This window comes from Montipora foliosa, chromosome 1, assembly GCF_036669935.1.
Source record: "Montipora foliosa isolate CH-2021 chromosome 1, ASM3666993v2, whole genome shotgun sequence".
Taxonomy (NCBI): domain Eukaryota; kingdom Metazoa; phylum Cnidaria; class Anthozoa; order Scleractinia; family Acroporidae; genus Montipora; species Montipora foliosa.
Genome location: NC_090869.1, coordinates 53618453 through 53635952, shown reverse-complemented (window position 1 = coordinate 53635952; position 17500 = coordinate 53618453). Strand labels below are relative to the sequence as shown.

At 40.8% G+C, this 17500-nt stretch overlaps 1 protein-coding gene across 15 annotated transcripts in view; it reads left to right on the top strand.

Annotated features, from left to right (window-relative positions):
* The window catches only part of LOC138001240 (tetratricopeptide repeat protein 28-like), a 28858-nt gene extending 12303 nt beyond the window's left edge, over positions 1-16555 (top strand). For 14 of the 15 annotated variants that reach the window (XM_068847897.1, XM_068847928.1, XM_068847941.1 and 11 more), the window contains 2 exons: positions 8148-13570; positions 14026-16555. In XM_068847897.1, the coding sequence (XP_068703998.1) occupies positions 8197-13570; positions 14026-14045 (5394 nt within the window). In that variant the 5' untranslated portion in view covers positions 8148-8196 and the 3' untranslated portion in view covers positions 14046-16555. Of the gene's footprint in view, positions 1-3686; positions 6294-8147; positions 13571-14025 lie in introns of those variants that run through there. The other variant, XM_068847954.1, reaches the window with a different exon arrangement.
* Positions 16556-17500: the final 945 nt, after the last annotated feature.

Here is a 17500-nt window from a genome sequence, read left to right as displayed (position 1 = left end):
ATTAAATTCAATAAAATTTTTGGGTAAATGAAACGGAGGTTTTTTGAGGCCCAATTTCAACATGCTGTTTGTCAACAAAAGTCGACCTTTGACCACCAAAGCAGAGGCAAGGTATATTGAAACCACACACGCTAATCTCGATTTATTCACTAAACAATTCGAGACTCTAGGTTTAATGACACAATACAACGTGACTTGACTGGAACTACTGTAGGTCAAGGGGAGCGTGTCATTGAAATTTAACTGTCTTGGTTTAAGAGTGACATATCCGGTAATTAAAATAACTGACCTAAAAATTTGCATACCAGCAAGATTCATTCCATTCCATAATTTTGCGCAAACAAGTTTCCTTAATTCACTTTGTGAACATACCTGCAAAACAAACAAAGAAAGGTATCCCCCTTTATGTAAGCATACGCTTCTTGGATTTTCCTCGAAGCCCTCAAACAACTTTCGTGAGTTGTGCCGTGATTGTGTCGTCAGAGCTGTCACGCAAGAGATAAGGACAAAGCACACAGACCATTATGACTGCATGCGGTTCTATTCTGAGTTTGTTGGGGGAATTTGTGGCCCAAGTTCTGACAATCCAGCCAACGTTCAATGCGTAATAGCAAAATTTGATAAGGACATCAAGGCACACATGAGGAGTTATAAAGTGTTGGATTCTTCTCTGGATACAGAGGCTGGGCTTTTGCTCGCACGTGCGGGTGAGCTTTAAATTAAATCACTTAAATTAGATTGAGCAGAAAATCTCTTTGTGAAATCTACCTAGTACAGACTTAATGTCAAAACCCGGCCACAAGAAATGGACCCTAAAAACACTGCTGCCACAGTGCCGCCGCAGTCGTGTTGTTGGATATACCTCGTTCGTTAATCCATGAGGTAAGCACCGTGACACTGCGGCACTAGCCACTCTACTCAGCTCAATTTAACCGTAAGTCGACTAACGCACTGCAGCAACAGCCATTCTACTGAATTCACTCTATCTGACACAAACTGCGCAAAAACCACTTTCGTTCAGTTCGGTACTGCGGCTAGCGTCGCGAACGTAAACGCTCCTTTGTGGACGGGTATTCAGCAATCGCTCCAATTGCGAAAATCGAGTAAGCAAGATATGTAAGACCATGTAATCATGCGCCTGTCCACATGAATGGGCATCACACATGGCAGTGAAAGGGGAGCGCGGATTAACCTTTTCTCAGTTTTAAAAACTTGACTCGCGCTTGACTTGCTGTTTTAGCGAAATTTCAACTATTTATAACCGAAGTTGTAGCACAGTGGCGAAGTTACCATGAAAACAAGATAGCCACTGAAAACACGCTATATTTTATCGTTAAAAGCGATTGTCTCAAAAACGAACTCGGTGACTCCCATTTTTTATTGCTGGAGAGTAATTGGCACGCTAAGACACAACTCAATGCAAAGTTTAAAAAAATTCTTTGCAGCAGATTCATAGCCACCTTCACAATTGGGAAATTTTAATGTGGTTCTGAATCTGCTCCAGATTTTTTTTTAACTTTGCAAAGAGTTTCATCTTAGCCTGCTAATCGCTTTTCAGCAATAAAAAATGGGGGACACTTTAGTTCGTTTTTGAGATACTTTAACACAAAATATAGGGCGTTTTAGATGGTTCTTCTGTTGCCATGGTAATTTATTACGTCACAGTAACATGTGCATCTTGTTTAACGATTATCGGCAGGGTTTCATGTGGTACCATAACATTGCCGTTAAGTGAAACAGCGTTATAGAGTTAGTCCGTCTAATGAGACATTCCCTCAAAAATGGTTGAAGCTGGTTTGAGCCACCTTGATACGCACGCGCTAGTTTCTGGATAGTTTATACATCAGTGTTTTCGACACATACAACGGAATTATCATGCTTGTGGTCAATATAATTCTCTAAAACCCGCAGACCACCACACCGTGTATGTCTTGTAGGTTGGAAAGGATTTCTTGTTACGTGGAATGCCGAAGGCATCCACGTCTTAAAACCGGGCTGGAATCTTTTTTTTGTTGGTAGTCACAAATGTGGATACCCCACGGATATTGAATTAATCTCCGATCGAGTGGACTGATTTATATTCCCTACGGTATTTCCAAACTTCTCTACCCCGAGGAGAACTCCTACACTTTCCAAGCCATCACGACTTTTCTCTGCTAGCGCGTTAGACCACTCGGCCACCGTGACACACTTCCGGCAAATTGTTGAAAGCAAACATTTATAATAGAATCTTTCCGCCCGCCATGATTGTTTCAGTACTAAACTATCCGATAAAGTGGATAGATGCTTTTTCTTTGAGAAAGGCAAGCTTTAAAGGTAAGGAGAATTTTCTACGTTAGTTCTAGATCTTGCTTCGTACTTGTGTGTTCCACTGTGAACATTATTATTTTGCATACAACGAATACTTCATTAGAAGCATTTTGCATAGAACGAATACGTACTCCAATATTTCTTGGGAACCAGTTTGTTCGCCGTTTTGACGTAGAAAGAAAATAAGAAAATAGCTTTGAACGGCCAAACAAGATAAAAAATGAAATCAAGTTTAAAAAAAACGAATTAGCTATCGCCGTCGCGGGGACTTCGCAGCCGTCCCCCATCCAAGTACTAACTTCATTCGGAGGAGCTTAACTTCAGCTGACACTTGGACTAGCATCAACGATTGTGATCTTTATGTTAAATTCGCACATAGATCTTGTTGAACTTTATAACACTTGAAAGAAAAAAAAAACGCACTAACAAAAACCAGGTGTTATGCCGGCATTTTGTCACAGATGTATCCTTTGTTTCGTGAGTTGTCAGTAAACACGCAAGGTATAACTTGATCACAGGCGGCCGCTAAAATCGATGTCACTTCCGATTTTGCGATTTTACTTGTATGACCAAAAGTACGATAGAAAAATTGAACTCTGATGGAACGTAACAAAAATCTCCCGAAATGTTTTTCGCTGATGGCAAATTGTTTTATTCTCGATCGACACTTCCTAAAAGTTCCTTCTGCTCTCCTTAAAAACTACATATTAATATTTATTTACTTTTTCGTCAATATTTGTTTTGCATAAAGCAGGCTAGCAAAATCTGTACCTTGCTTTGTTCGCATTTTTGAGCGTTAAAATAGAATTTTTGGGCGTATGTTCCTGACAGCAAAAGTCGCATATTTTAACGTCCCCCATCCAGATACTAACCCCGCTGGAAAGGGAATGAAACTTTAGTAACATGGGTCTTGGAAAGGTGTCAGAAGCTCAGAGTACACGCTTAAGCTTGTGGTGAAAAAGAAGTTGTAAATGATCAACATATCGGCTTTGAAGCCAAATGTTTCTCGATTTCCTGTTATTTTCTTCAATCGTTCTGGGCTTAGTATTTTACTGAACCACATGTCTTCTTAGAGGGTATATAGCAAAGATGTCTACCATGGCACCGTAATGATTTACGATACCAAACAATGTCGTGTACTATTAGAGCTACATATTGTGCAAGGACTTGAATCTCCTGGAAAAAACAAAACGCCGCTCAGTTGACAGTTATGGAAAAAAACACTGTCAAGTTACTGCACTACCACGCGCAATGCGTTCTTACTTTAAAAAATATCCCGTATCTCCTGAATTATACCCCCCCCCCCCCCCCCCACCTCCAGACTAAAAATCCCGTATCCCCACAATTTTTTTACCTAATTATCCCGTATCCTGATCGCTTCTCGGGCTTTTGGCTAAGATTAGTTTCTTGGCCAAGGACTACGGTCAAGTACTATTGTACAACGTACGGTACTTTTTCAGTGCCGTAAGGGGCAGGCATAGAACAGTTTCGGCTGTTTGTCTGTTCTCTCGAAAACGATGACAAGGATTTTTTGGGTTTTTTGTTCAGCTCGAGTGTAGAATCAGGACGAACTGTTGTAGTTTCTGATAACTATTTACTACTTGTAGCTTTTGTTGAATTTTGAATCGATGATAGAGAGAGTTTTGGCGATCTCAATCCGGACTGAACTACTGGATTTAAGGATTTTTCTTAACGAGATTTCAAGTTATTGTGGAACGTTTGGTACCAACTTACTGAAATCAAGATTATGGAGTTGTAAAATTAGAACTTTGGACTGCACTATACAACACGCAATTACGGAATTTTTGAGCATTGAGAGAAATAGAGCACGGATGTTGTCTTCTTGTCTTCGCCACGGCAAATTTATACAGTTTGCAAGGAACTAAACCAGGATTACAGAACCAGACGTCGATTACAGGGCCCGGTTGTTCGAAAGCCAATTACCTTAATCCAGGATTAGCGTAAACTTTTGTTTCATGTTTTCAACTTTTTGGTCACAGTTTCCTTTGCTTATTTTTGTTTTTCAAGATTGACTTCTTCTAATGTAAAGTTTTTCTGAATATCAGCCTTGAACAGCATTTGGGAGTAGAGGATAAAACTCGTTTTAAAACCCAGTTTCTGAACAACTGGCCCAGGATGATAAGTTGTTGAACTGTGATTTGTAATAAGTTTTTCAGATGATTTAAGGCTGATCCTGTAATTTTTGGATGAAAGGAGTTAACGAAGCAAGTAAAACTGTAGGATTTGAATTAAGTCTCCTTCCAAAAAATAAATATATAAAAGATCCCGTATCCTGATAACCTGCTAATTGGGCTTCGTTGTTTGCATTTGCAAATTTAGTAACATTAGTAATGAGTTTTTACAACAAAAAACTTTAAGTTATATTACAGATGCATCTTTCTAGTAATCTTTCGCCATTTTCCGAAGTCTACCTGTACTTGAAGTTCACTGTAACTGGACAATTTGTGTTAACTGTTTGCGCATTCCACGGATACGCCCTTGTAGGCGTCTTGTTCGTTAAAGTTCAGAGAGAGAGCGAAATTTATTCATAATCTAGGTGCAAGTTTCATTCAGAAAATGTGATTAAAATATTTTTTCAAGAAAAACAAAAGAATTGCGCAAGGTGGCTGTACGGCTGTGAGGGTGCATATATTTCTTATTTTACTTATTATTTTTATTACTATGATATTTATGTAATAATATTTTATAAATTATACATAATACTAGTATAAAATTATATACTATCATAAAGTTTCTATATAACGCCCACTCTCATTGTTTAAACAGTGTGCTTTATGAGAGTACAAAGCACGGAACAAACGAAAGCTCACGCCATCATCCGCAAAAATGGCAGATAAATTTCCGAATTTTTCCTTGGGTATTATTGAACAGTTTGTTTTCCAATTGTCATATCGGAAACGTGCAGGTTTTCATGGGCAACAATTCGGCCGGTTTTCACTGAACATAATTATTTAGATCCTCTTTTTTGCTGTTTTTCACGGACTGAAACATAGAGGCACTTGTTTTTCCTGAATAAGTCCGGCCGGGTGACTGAATCAGTTGGAAGGCTCTCTGGGTATAAATCGGTGTCTCAGTTACCGTGACTAACTGTACGAAATCAGTCAACTGATTCACTTTAGTAGGGGACGAGAGCAACAAGGTGAAAAAGAAATTTCTGTTAATAAGGTTTATAGAACAATGCTCTCAGCAAATAGGACAAGCCGGCAATGGACACCTTTTCATTTCTCTGCTCTCGAGTTAGAAGATCCAACTGAATCAGCCGGTTACCATTAATTTACAACTGAACCAGTTATTGACATGAATAGCGCCGGATAATAGCGGAAGACCATCCCTACGATTTTCCTCGCACTCGCAGTAACCTTTGCTGTTCTCCGGGTCAACTGAATAAGTCGGGTTGTGTGACTGAATCAGATGGAAGGCTCCCTGGGTAATCAAGCTTTTCGCGTACGAAATCAGTCAACTAAACAAGTCCACGAGACTTATGGTATATGGACCTATATGCAAAGAGATATATATGCATCACTGTTCATATGCTTCTGGAACTAAGGCGGACAACATCAGTGAATAAGCAAAGGAAGACAATCCGTCACGCCAATTTAAACGACACCAACACAAGCGCAAATGTCACGGGCACGTGTCTACAATGTAATTCAATTCACAATCGCAATAATTGAATTTACCAGAGAATGATTCAAAGCTTTTTTTCTCCTTGTTCTTTTATTTTTCCTTTCTAGTTCCCCGCTAAAGCAAGGCTTCCAAGGCAAATAATTATTTACAGAATGTAAAAAAAATTTGACTAAGACACGGCAAGAAAAGCAGTCGATGTTTCTTATTACAAAGGTTCTAAGGGGCGTGCGATTCATCGCAAGAGCTCGTACATTAAGGGCTTAATAAGTGTTTGTTTGATTGGGATCAAATCCAGATCTGCCTGCAAATGCCAACATTCATCCACAACGAGCGAAGTAAGTACATGTAATTGCTGTTTTTCCTTTAATTATCCGTGTGCGTGTGTAAAAATTATAAGTAATGCGGATTTCTCAAAAAATAGCATGCCTTGACTGCGTTTTGGCTGGTAAGGAACAAGTCCGTATTGCAAGTCATTTTTTCTCCCATAAATTAAACAGTGATTTAGCAGTCGGTATGAAAATTGTCTGCTTGAAGGTCACAAACAGTTTCAATATTGACGGTGAGTCAAAGATTGCTTTATGTTCATAAAGAAATTAAAGAATAAATAATGTGTGAAAAAATTGGCACAAACACACGGTTTTCCCTAGTTTTCAGCACAACTGGTAAGGGACCTTTTCAAACCGGTAAAGCATTTCGTTAATGTTGGACGTTCTCCAACGCATAAGCGACTTCTGAGCATTTGCAGGCGGTAATAAGTGCTCTTACAAGCGGTAAATTTTACCGGTTACCGCCTAATAAGGAGAACCCTGGAACGTGGTTGCTTTTCATTGGCTCGGACAAAACTGCTTCAGTTGTGGTTTGATTTGAGCCAGACAACTTGTCATCACAAGAATTACGATTGGCGGAGAGGGTGTGAAACAGTCGACTGATTCAGTACTGTCAAGCCACCACTTGATGTTTGATTCCTATTGGTTAAAACTGTACTGAATCAAACATTCCAGTTTGGTTTTAGCCAGTGTTAAGGGTTAATCCGCACTCCCCTTTCAATGCCATGTGTGATGCCCACTCATGTGGGCTGGCGCAATTCTTGTTATTACCTCTCCAAATCGGATCACGATGCCGTGGGCAAATCGTTGTACCCAAATCTTAAACCTGATTCAATAGGCAGTGGGAAGCCAATGAAGTTCGTAGAGAGCTAGTATAGTAAATGGTTAGAACCCAAATGAAAACGAACAGCATACCTAACACTTCATTGGTAGTACGGTGTCTAAGTGGCTACTCACATGTACACATTGCGTACCTACTTTTTTAAACAACGCCGAGAAATACGAAAACACAATAGTTTCAATGCCCTGATTACAGGATGCTAAACTGGTACAGCAAGATTAATTGAGCATTGAGGGAATACCCATATAAAGCCAAATTTTCGAAAGAAAATGCCTTTCTTCATCAGGGTTTTCCAAGGAATGATTTTGGCTTATGGAGAAAGAGAGGGAAAGGCATAATTTGAATGGCCGGATTATGCATATCTAGTATAAAAACGGTCAATTCTGTCCTGACGAGCAGCCTTTCTCAATGGAAATGTGTGAGCAGTTCAATTAGCTCATTCAAAGTCCCTGGATCAAAATACATGGAGTAACCAGGTATCCAGAGAAAAAAAATTGTGACGAAAAAAACAAGCAATTCCGCCATTGGATAGATTTAGACATGAAATAAAAAATTATTAGTTTGACGTCAATTTCAGAAAATTGAATATTACACTCTTAATGGCATCCCCTCCTGTTTTTTTGGTGTCAGCTACATACCGGCAGCAAATTTCCTGCCAGGGAAGCATATCTTAGAAACTTTTAATTAGCTTTCGATAAGAAAGATGAAATGGGATGCCATCGCTTTTCTATAGGCTGTTTTCCCCTCATTTACGTAATAGAATTTCTACTTTTAATGTTCCGTGATCATTATTGTGCAAAACGCTTTTAGTCTGTTAAATGCCCAAGTATTTATTCTGTAACAACTGTCTCCATTAGCCGAAATCATTCCTTGGGAAACCCTGATGAGGAAAGGCATGTTTCTTTTGAAATACTGGCTTAAGATAGTTATTCCTTCACTGTTCAATTAATCTTGTTGTGCCAGTTTAGGATCCTGTACTCAGAGCATTAAACCTATTTTGTTTTCGTTAATTTATCTTCCAGGTGCACCCCAGATTTTCTGAGAAAAACTTCCTGGTTTTGATAGTCAACAATGGTGGATAAAAAGTTTGACCTTTCGAAGCAACATATGCAAGAACTTAGCGTTGCAGGAAAGGAGGGAGACAGACAAGGCAAGGGTTTGGCTTATTTCAATCTTGGTAGATACTATCAGGGCACAGCTAACTTTAATCAGGCCATAACAAATTACACAGAAGCATTAGCCGTTTTTAAGGAAGTGGGTTTCAGGGCCGGAGAAGGAGCAGCCTATGGCAATCTCGGCAACGCTTATCGAAGTCTTGGTAATTTCAAGCAAGCCATAGAGTACCACCAACAACGTCTTAGTATTGCAAAAGAGGTAGGGGACAGGGCCGGAGAAGGAAGAGCTTATGGCAATCTCGGCAATGCTTATCAAAGTCTTGGTAATTTCAAGCAAGCCATAGAGTACCACCAACAACGTCTTAGTATTGCAAAAGAGGTAGGGGACAGGGCCGGAGAAGGAAGATCTTATGGCAATCTCGGCAACGCTTATGACAGTCTTGGTAATTTCAAGCAAGCCATAGAGTACCACCATCAAGATCTTAGTATTGCAGAAGAGGTAGGGGACAGGGCCAGAGAAGGAGGAGCTTATGGCAATCTCGGCAATGCTTATCGAAGTCTTGGTAATTTCAAGCAAGCCATAGAGTACCACCATCAACATCTTAGTATTGCAAAAGAGGTAGGGGACAGGGCCGGAGAAGGAAGAGCTTATGGCAATCTCGGCAATGCTTATCAAAGTCTTGGTAATTTCAAGCAAGCCATAGAGTACCACCATCAAGATCTTAGTATTGCAGAAGAGGTAGGGGACAGGGCCAGAGAAGGAGGAGCTTATGGCAATCTCGGCAATGCTTATCAAAGTCTTGGTAATTTCAAGCAAGCCATAGAGTACCACCAACAACGTCTTAGTATTGCAAAAGAGGTAGGGGACAGGGCCGGAGAAGGAAGAGCTTATGGCAATCTCGGCAACGCTTATGACAGTCTTGGTAATTTCAAGCAAGCCATAGAGTACCACCATCAAGATCTTAGTATTGCAGAAGAGGTAGGGGACAGGGCCAGAGAAGGAGGAGCTTATGGCAATCTCGGCAATGCTTATCGAAGTCTTGGTAATTTCAAGCAAGCCATAGAGTACCACCATCAACATCTTAGTATTGCAAAAGAGGTAGGGGACAGGGCCGGAGAAGGAAGAGCTTATGGCAATCTCGGCAATGCTTATCAAAGTCTTGGTAATTTCAAGCAAGCCATAGAGTACCACCATCAAGATCTTAGTATTGCAGAAGAGGTAGGGGACAGGGCCAGAGAAGGAGGAGCTTATGGCAATCTCGGCAATGCTTATCGAAGTCTTGGTAATTTCAAGCAAGCCATAGAGTACCACCATCAACATCTTAGTATTGCAAAAGAGGTAGGGGACAGGGCCGGAGAAGGAAGAGCTTATGGCAATCTCGGCAATGCTTATCAAAGTCTTGGTAATTTCAAGCAAGCCATAGAGTACCACCATCAAGATCTTAGTATTGCAGAAGAGGTAGGGGACAGGGCCAGAGAAGGAGGAGCTTATGGCAATCTCGGCAATGCTTATCGAAGTCTTGGTAATTTCAAGCAAGCCATAGAGTACCACCATCAACATCTTAGTATTGCAAAAGAGGTAGGGGACAGGGCCGGAGAAGGAAGAGCTTATGGCAATCTCGGCAACGCTTATGACAGTCTTGGTAATTTCAAGCAAGCCATAGAGTACCACCATCAAGATCTTAGTATTGCAGAAGAGGTAGGGGACAGGGCCAGAGAAGGAGGAGCTTATGGCAATCTCGGCAATGCTTATCGAAGTCTTGGTAATTTCAAGCAAGCCATAGAGTACCACCATCAAGATCTTAGTATTGCAAAAGAGGTAGGGGACAGGGCCGGAGAAGGAAGAGCTTATTGCAATCTCGGCAACGCTTATGACAGTCTTGGTAATTTCAAGCAAGCCATAGAGTACCACCATCAAGATCTTAGTATTGCAAAAGAGGTAGGGGACAGGGCCGGAGAAGGAAAAGCTTATGGCAATCTTGGCAACGCTTATGACAGTCTTGGTAATTTCAAGCAAGCCATAGAGTACCACCATCAAGATCTTAGTATCGTAAAAGAGGTAGGGGACAGGGCCGGAGAAGGAAAAGTTTATTGCAATCTCGGCAACGCTTATCAAAGTCTTGGTAATTTCAAGCAAGCCATAGAGTACTACCATCAAGATCTTAGTATTGCAAAGGAGGTAGGGGACAGGGCCGGAGAAGGAGCAACATATGGAAATCTCGGCAACGCTTATCAAACTCTTGGTAATTTCAAGCAAGCCATAGAGTACCACCATCAACATCTTAGTATTGCAAAAGAGGTAGGGGACAGGGCCGGAGAAGGAAGAGCTTATGGCAATCTCGGCAACGCTTATGACAGTCTTGGTAATTTCAAGCAAGCCATAGAGTACCACCATCAACATCTTAGTATTGCAAAAGAGGTAGGGGACAGGGCCGGAGAAGGAAAAGCTTATGGCAATCTCGGCAACGCTTATGACAGTCTTGGTAATTTCAAGCAAGCCATAGAGTACCACCATCAACATCTTAGTATTGCAAAAGAGGTAGGGGACAGGGCCGGAGAAGGAAGAGCTTATGGCAATCTCGGCAACGCTTATGAGAGTCTTGGTAATTTCAAGCAAGCCATAGAGTACCACCATCAACATCTTAGTATTGCAAAAGAGGTAGGGGACAGGGCCAGAGAAGGAAGAGCTTATGGCAATCTCGGCAACGCTTATCGAAGTCTTGGTAATTTCAAGCAAGCCATAGAGTACCACCATCAACATCTTAGTATTGCAAAAGAGGTAGAGGACAGGGCCGGAGAAGGAAAAGCTTATGGCAATCTCGGCAACGCTTATCGAAGTCTTGGTAATTTCAAGCAAGCCATAGAGTACCACCATCAAGATCTTAGTATTGCAAAAGAGGTAGGGGACAGGGCCGGAGAAGGAAAAGTTTATTGCAATCTCGGCAACGCTTATCGAGGTCTTGGTAATTTCAAGCAAGCCATAGAGTACCACCATCAAGATCTTAGTATTGCAAAGGAGGTAGGGGACAGGGCCGGAGAAGGAACAGCTTATTGCAATCTCGGCAACGCTTATGACAGTCTTGGTAATTTCAAGCAAGCCATAGAGTACCACCATCAACATCTTAGTATTGCAAAAGAGGTAGGGGACAGGGCCGGAGAAGGAGCGGCCTATGGAAATCTCGGCAACGCTTATCAAAGTCTTAGTAATTTCAAGCAAGCCATAGAGTACCACCATCAACATCTTAGTATTGCAAAAGAGGTAGGAGACAGGGCCGGAGAAGGAACGGCCTATGGAAATCTCGGCAACGCTTATCAAAGTCTTGGTAATTTCAAGCAAGCCATAGAGTACCACCATCAACATCTTAGTATTGCAAAAGAGGTAGGGGACAGGGCCGGAGAAGGAGCGGCCTATGGAAATCTCGGCAACGCTTATCAAAGTCTTAGTAATTTCAAGCAAGCCATAGAGTACCACCATCAACATCTTAGTATTGCAAAAGAGGTAGGAGACAGGGCCGGAGAAGGAGCGGCCTATGGAAATCTCGGCAACGCTTATCAAAGTCTTGGTAATTTCAAGCAAGCCATAGAGTACCACCATCAACATCTTAGTATTGCAAAAGAGGTAGGGGACAGGGCCGGAGAAGGAGCGGGCTATGGAAATCTCGGCAACGCTTATCGAAGTCTTGGTAATTTCAAGCAAGCCATAGAGTACCACCAACAACGTCTTAGTATTGCAAAAGAGGTAGGGGACAGGGCCGGAGAAGGAAGAGCTTATGGCAATCTCGGCAACGCTTATCGAAGTCTTGGTAATTTCAAGCAAGCCATAGAGTACCACTATCAATATCTTAGTATTTGCCAGGAAACAGAGGACCCAATAGGGCTGGCAATCGCATGTTATCATATTGGTCATGTTCATGAATTTTTTGGTTCCTTGAGCAAAGCTCTTAATTACTATCGTGTAAGCGTTTATTATTTTGATGAAGTTAGGCGTCTTCTTCAGTCAGAGGATGCATGGAAAATAAGCTTTCGTGACACAAAGGGGTTTGCGTACACTGCTCTGTGGACAGCACTCTTGAAGAATGGAGAGGTTGATGAAGCTTTGTATGCTGCTGAGCAAGGACGAGCACAGGCTTTGGCAGACATTTTAAAGATGCAATACAGCGTTGATGAGAAACCTATGATGAAGGTAACTATCTCTTTGGTTATGAAAGATCTACCTTCACAAACTGTTTTCACAGCACTTGAAGGGAACACGATCAGCTTCTGGTTGCTAAGAGATGATATCGGGATAAATTTTAGACAAAAGAAAATCGAATATGGAACTGCCAAGTCTCTGATGAAAAGTGCTTTAGAACAGATCAATGCAGGGGCCGTTCTGCGATGCGAGAATCGTTCACTTGAAAGACAAGGCAGCGACTTCTCGAGCAGTGGGGAAGGTGTTGAAGAAACCTTTCAGTCTTTGAGCTTCTCTGTGCACTCTTTGCAACCCTTGTATGATGTCTTAGTCAGTCCTATAGCAGACTTGATCCAGGGTGATGACTTAGTGTTTGTTCCTGATGGACACTTTTGCCTGGCTCCTTTTTTTGCAATGAGTGACTCTGTCAGGATCCGTGTGATTCCCTCGCTGACTGCTTTAAAATTGATCACTATGGCACCTGACAACTTCCAAAGTAAGAATGAAGTGCTGCTTGTAGGCGATCCGTGCTTGAGCCAAGTCACTTACGGAACTGGTGAACCCATGTATGGACAGTTGCCGTGTGCGAAAAAAGAGGTGGATATAATTGGAGAACTTCTGCAGACCGTGCCTCTTACAGGAAAAAATGCAACCAAAGCTGAGGTGCTGAGAAGAATGAAGTCAGTTGCCTTAATCCACATTGCTGCACATGGGGATGACGGATCTGGAGAAATTGCTTTGGCCCCAAATCCCGAACGCACATCCAAGATCCCCGAAGAGGAAGATTACATGTTATCGTTGAGCGATGTTCAAGCAGTTCACCTTCAGGCAAGACTGGTTGTGCTTAGTTGCTGTCATAGTGGCCAGGGAGAGGTAAAATCTGAGGGTATTGTGGGAATAGCCAGGGCTTTCCTGTGTGCTGGTGCCCGGTCTGTACTGGTGTCACTCTGGGCAATCGACGACGAGGCGACCTTCTTGTTCATGAAGAGTTTCTACCAACACTTGGCAGATAGAAAAAGTGCAAGTACTGCTCTTCACCATGCTATGAAATCCCTTCAGGAGACAAAGAATTATTCGGCCATAAAATACTGGGCGCCATTTGTGCTAATCGGCGATGATGTCACCTTTGAGTTTGGGCAGCTCGAACACGAAAAGAATGGTAAGTGCCATTTAAATATAACTTTAATGACTGAATCGCTGTACTTTGTACATGTTTTTAACCAGGAAGAAGAAATGGCTTTAAAAACGGTTGCCAGAGTGGATATTTTTACTGGAACTGCTTTGGCTAATACCTAAATTAAATATTGTCTGCATTCACCGAGTCAGCTACTTCAGCTTCCTGCAGATAGCTAGCTGTTTGAGCCCGTGTTATGATGGAGTGACTGTGAAACTGATCGGTGATTGTCGATTGCTTATGTCAAGCAAAGTGAGTTATTGAGGTCTTCAAGTCTACATGTCAAGGTAACAGTGAATAGGAATTGTTGCTATTAACTCTAGCAGTTAAATGAATGAATTAAGGTAATCGTTATATTATTTACTTGTCAATCAGAACGAAATTCGTTATTTGCATTTAATCCACTACTTGTTTCTTTCTTCCTTGTTTTTCTTTTTCAGAAACGATGTCCAAAACGTGAGAAACTTACTTGGACTGCGATACGTCGATATGTTATTTTCCTTTCTTCGATTATATGAGTTATTGAAAACAATTCAATCATTGATACCTTAGTAGCTGTCAGACACAAGATATCATGCCAATTATAGTTAAAGTACCATGAGATTTCACTAGTATTAAGATACTGTTCAAGTCCTTACATTTGTGCCTTGTTTTGTAAGCATCTGTTCCAGGATTAGTTAATCACTTGATAGAAATCAGGGGTTTGTTTCCATAACTGAGGATCTAGCCGTCTTGTTATTTTGGCCCTTGAAAATAACTCCAAGCTTTTTTATACCAACTTTCCATTTACAATAGCATTAAGCGACAGTCTCGGGGAATGTGTATTTTCTGTGTTTCTGTAAGGTTGGCCAAAGCTAAATAAGCAAATTAATTGTTTCGGGAGGCAAATGTCTATAAGCTAAAAAACAACCTAGGAAAGTATAAATGTTTGGAAATTACAAAAATTTTAATGTAGCGTTCACATTTAAATGAGACGGAAATTCCTGGAACAAAACGCTTTATTCCTAAAGGGTTTGAATCGGGCACAACATTGAGCCAATTTGTTTATTGTTTATTTTCCGAGAAAACGTGGTTCAAAAACAGACACTTTTCTGACGTTGATGAGGACTAGGACAATATGGGTAAATCTAACTCTTAGGTGATGGACTCTTGCTAGGGCCTGGAACCAAACAAATGGAAAGTTCTTTACTTTAAAGTTGTGCATGTTGATTTTGTGATATTTTGTCACAGAGGGACTGAACCGATGCAAAATAATTCAATGAAATGGGCGATTTCTTAAAACTTGTAGAAGGTAAAAGGGTGTGTTGGGTAAAAGTTGCCTGATCTCTTAATTAATTGTGTGCATTTTAAACCCCTGGGGAGGTGGGACTTTGCCCATGCATATGCTTGTGGAAATTTTTGGAATTTTAAAAATGGTATGACTACCCGAGTCACGTCATTTCATACCATTTCGCACCATTGCAAACGTTGGTCAGTAACTCTTGAGTTGACAAAGGTATTAAAAGGGAAGCATTCCATCCTTTCTCCATGTTAAAACTGAGGGCAGGATGGGCACCCATCTCCTAAACTGAGCACCCCAAATCGAGAGTAAGGTCTAAGGTCTACTTCTCCACTACCATAGTCACGTCGACCACGGCTGAACGTGCAAACAGATTTAATCCGAGCTAAAGTCTTTGTCGAGCTCTCCTCCACTTATGCAAATTTGGAGTATTTTGTACCTGCTATAAACGGTCATCACTTCTTTCCATCCCTCAAACTGACATTTCCCTTTTTATTCAACTTATACGACGTACAGTGTACTTTAGACTTCAAATTTACTTCAACGAAACAAAGATTTTAAACAAGCTGAGAAGATTAAAAATAGGCGAGGCAAAGAGTTGAACCCGGATCGATGGCTTCACCTTGCAGTTTCCGATATCCTCTAGACCAACGAGACAAGCTCCTGGAAAGTCGAAATTTTTAGAGTATTGACATAATAGTGCCTAGCAAAACAATTGAAGGTTAACCTTCTTCAACGGGGTTTTTAGACCTAAATACTGTAGATCAGTGCGGCATAGCTTAGAAACGCTATTTCTTGTTGAACTAAAGCTGTCATTCTGCTTGTTTTCATTGTTTTTAGAGCGGTAAGCTTGTCAATATTAACCTGGCATAATGCGTCGTGTAATTGTTACGAAATGTCCATTGTCAGTTTCAGGGATGGAAATTAGTGTTGACCGTTATGAACTCGCATGTTCATTTCCAACTCCTTGATAATGACGTGATGAGGTCGCTGAAACGTCGGAAGTTTAGCTTTTTATCGCTAGTTTTTACATAGAGGGTATTACACGGTGGCGAGAAGATATGAATCTCAGGAGTGAGTAAAGCGAACGAGTGAGATATTGTTCTTGCCACGAGAACATAACATTCATATCTTCGAGCCAACGTGTAATGTTCTTTTTATTATATGGAGACTAAATAATATTTCCGATTTTATCCATGCTTTTATTCTAAACAACAAACGCGACACGAGAAACCAATTCAACAAAAGCAAAAGGCGGGAATCGTGACGTCATTGAAAGACACGACACTCACAAAGGTGACATACGTAAAATACGCTACTCGGGTCGCGGATGAAGTGGCGTATGGAATTTACGAGTGGTTTAGTTCCCAGTAAAACACTCTCCATATAATAAATGTCCGTATTTCACTGTAATTTAACATTTATGTTTCCTGATTTCTTTTTAGAGGATTTAACAATCATGTAATTAGTTTTCTTAATATTTATAGAGGGCTTGTTTAGATCGCACCATTCTTTAATTTTAGCCAGCTCTCTGTTATTTAGTTTTTCAAGATCTCGAATAGGTGATGAAACAAAGACATTAGTGTCATCAGCAAAAATCCTAAAGTCCAGTTTATCAGAGCAGTAGAAATGTTGTTTATATAAAGTGAAAATAAAAGAGGACCAAGGGAACTACCCTGTGGTACATCACATTTCATTGTTTGTTTGTTTTTGCCATTTGGCCAAAAATCGCGATTTTCAACACTTGGAAAAATCGTTATTTCTCGTATTTTTTTAATAGCACAAATCTATGATAGTTAAGCTTTCCATCCATAAAAATTAGGCTATAAGGTGACTTGTATTTCCCAGTTTTTTGGCCTTGCGAAGTTTGCCCAAAAATGATTTGACGATAGGTCTATCCCGATTGGGCTGGCAAACTGGAAAATGGTGCTTCAAAAATGGCAAAGAAGTGCTTAAATAATGCTCGACTTTTGAAAAAGGTGCTCGAAAGTCACTGATTTTCATCGGTATGCCTATTTTTTTTAAAAAAAAAAAAAAAAAGAATTGCCCTTTCGTTAAGTTGTTTATAAATGTTCAGAGAACTAAAACATTTATGTCTTTTCAGCAAAGTGGTGTTCAAGGTTTCGTACGCGCCTTTGTACATGTGCTATACAAATACGTAAGAAAATCCTGCAATCTTAATACAGATTGAAACTGTTCGATAGTGACTTAAGTTTCTTTTGCGATACATCTTAAACACGGCTGAGTCTTTGCCATGAGTCTTAAACGCCCATTGTCTCCTGTAGACCAACGCCTTCATTCTGCTCGACACCCAGGGCTTGTCTGAGGAGCAAACTTTGACCATCTGAGTGGGCATAAGGGTATCAATCGCTTTGTTGTAGAATGCCTCAGTTTTATCTTTCGCAGTTGGCAGATTCAGAACAGGCTCCCAGCTAAAGTTTGTTAACCATCGCCCAAGTGCACATAGGCTACTCTGACAAAACAATAACAAAACAATAGAGTCGCAAGTTTATACGTACAAGGAAGGGTTACGTTTTTGCAAAAGTTGGCCGTGAAGCACTTATATTTCAACAGACGTAACTATTAGAGGGTAGTGTGAAGTGCTAGTTTTCTACTCATATAAACCATGTGAGCGT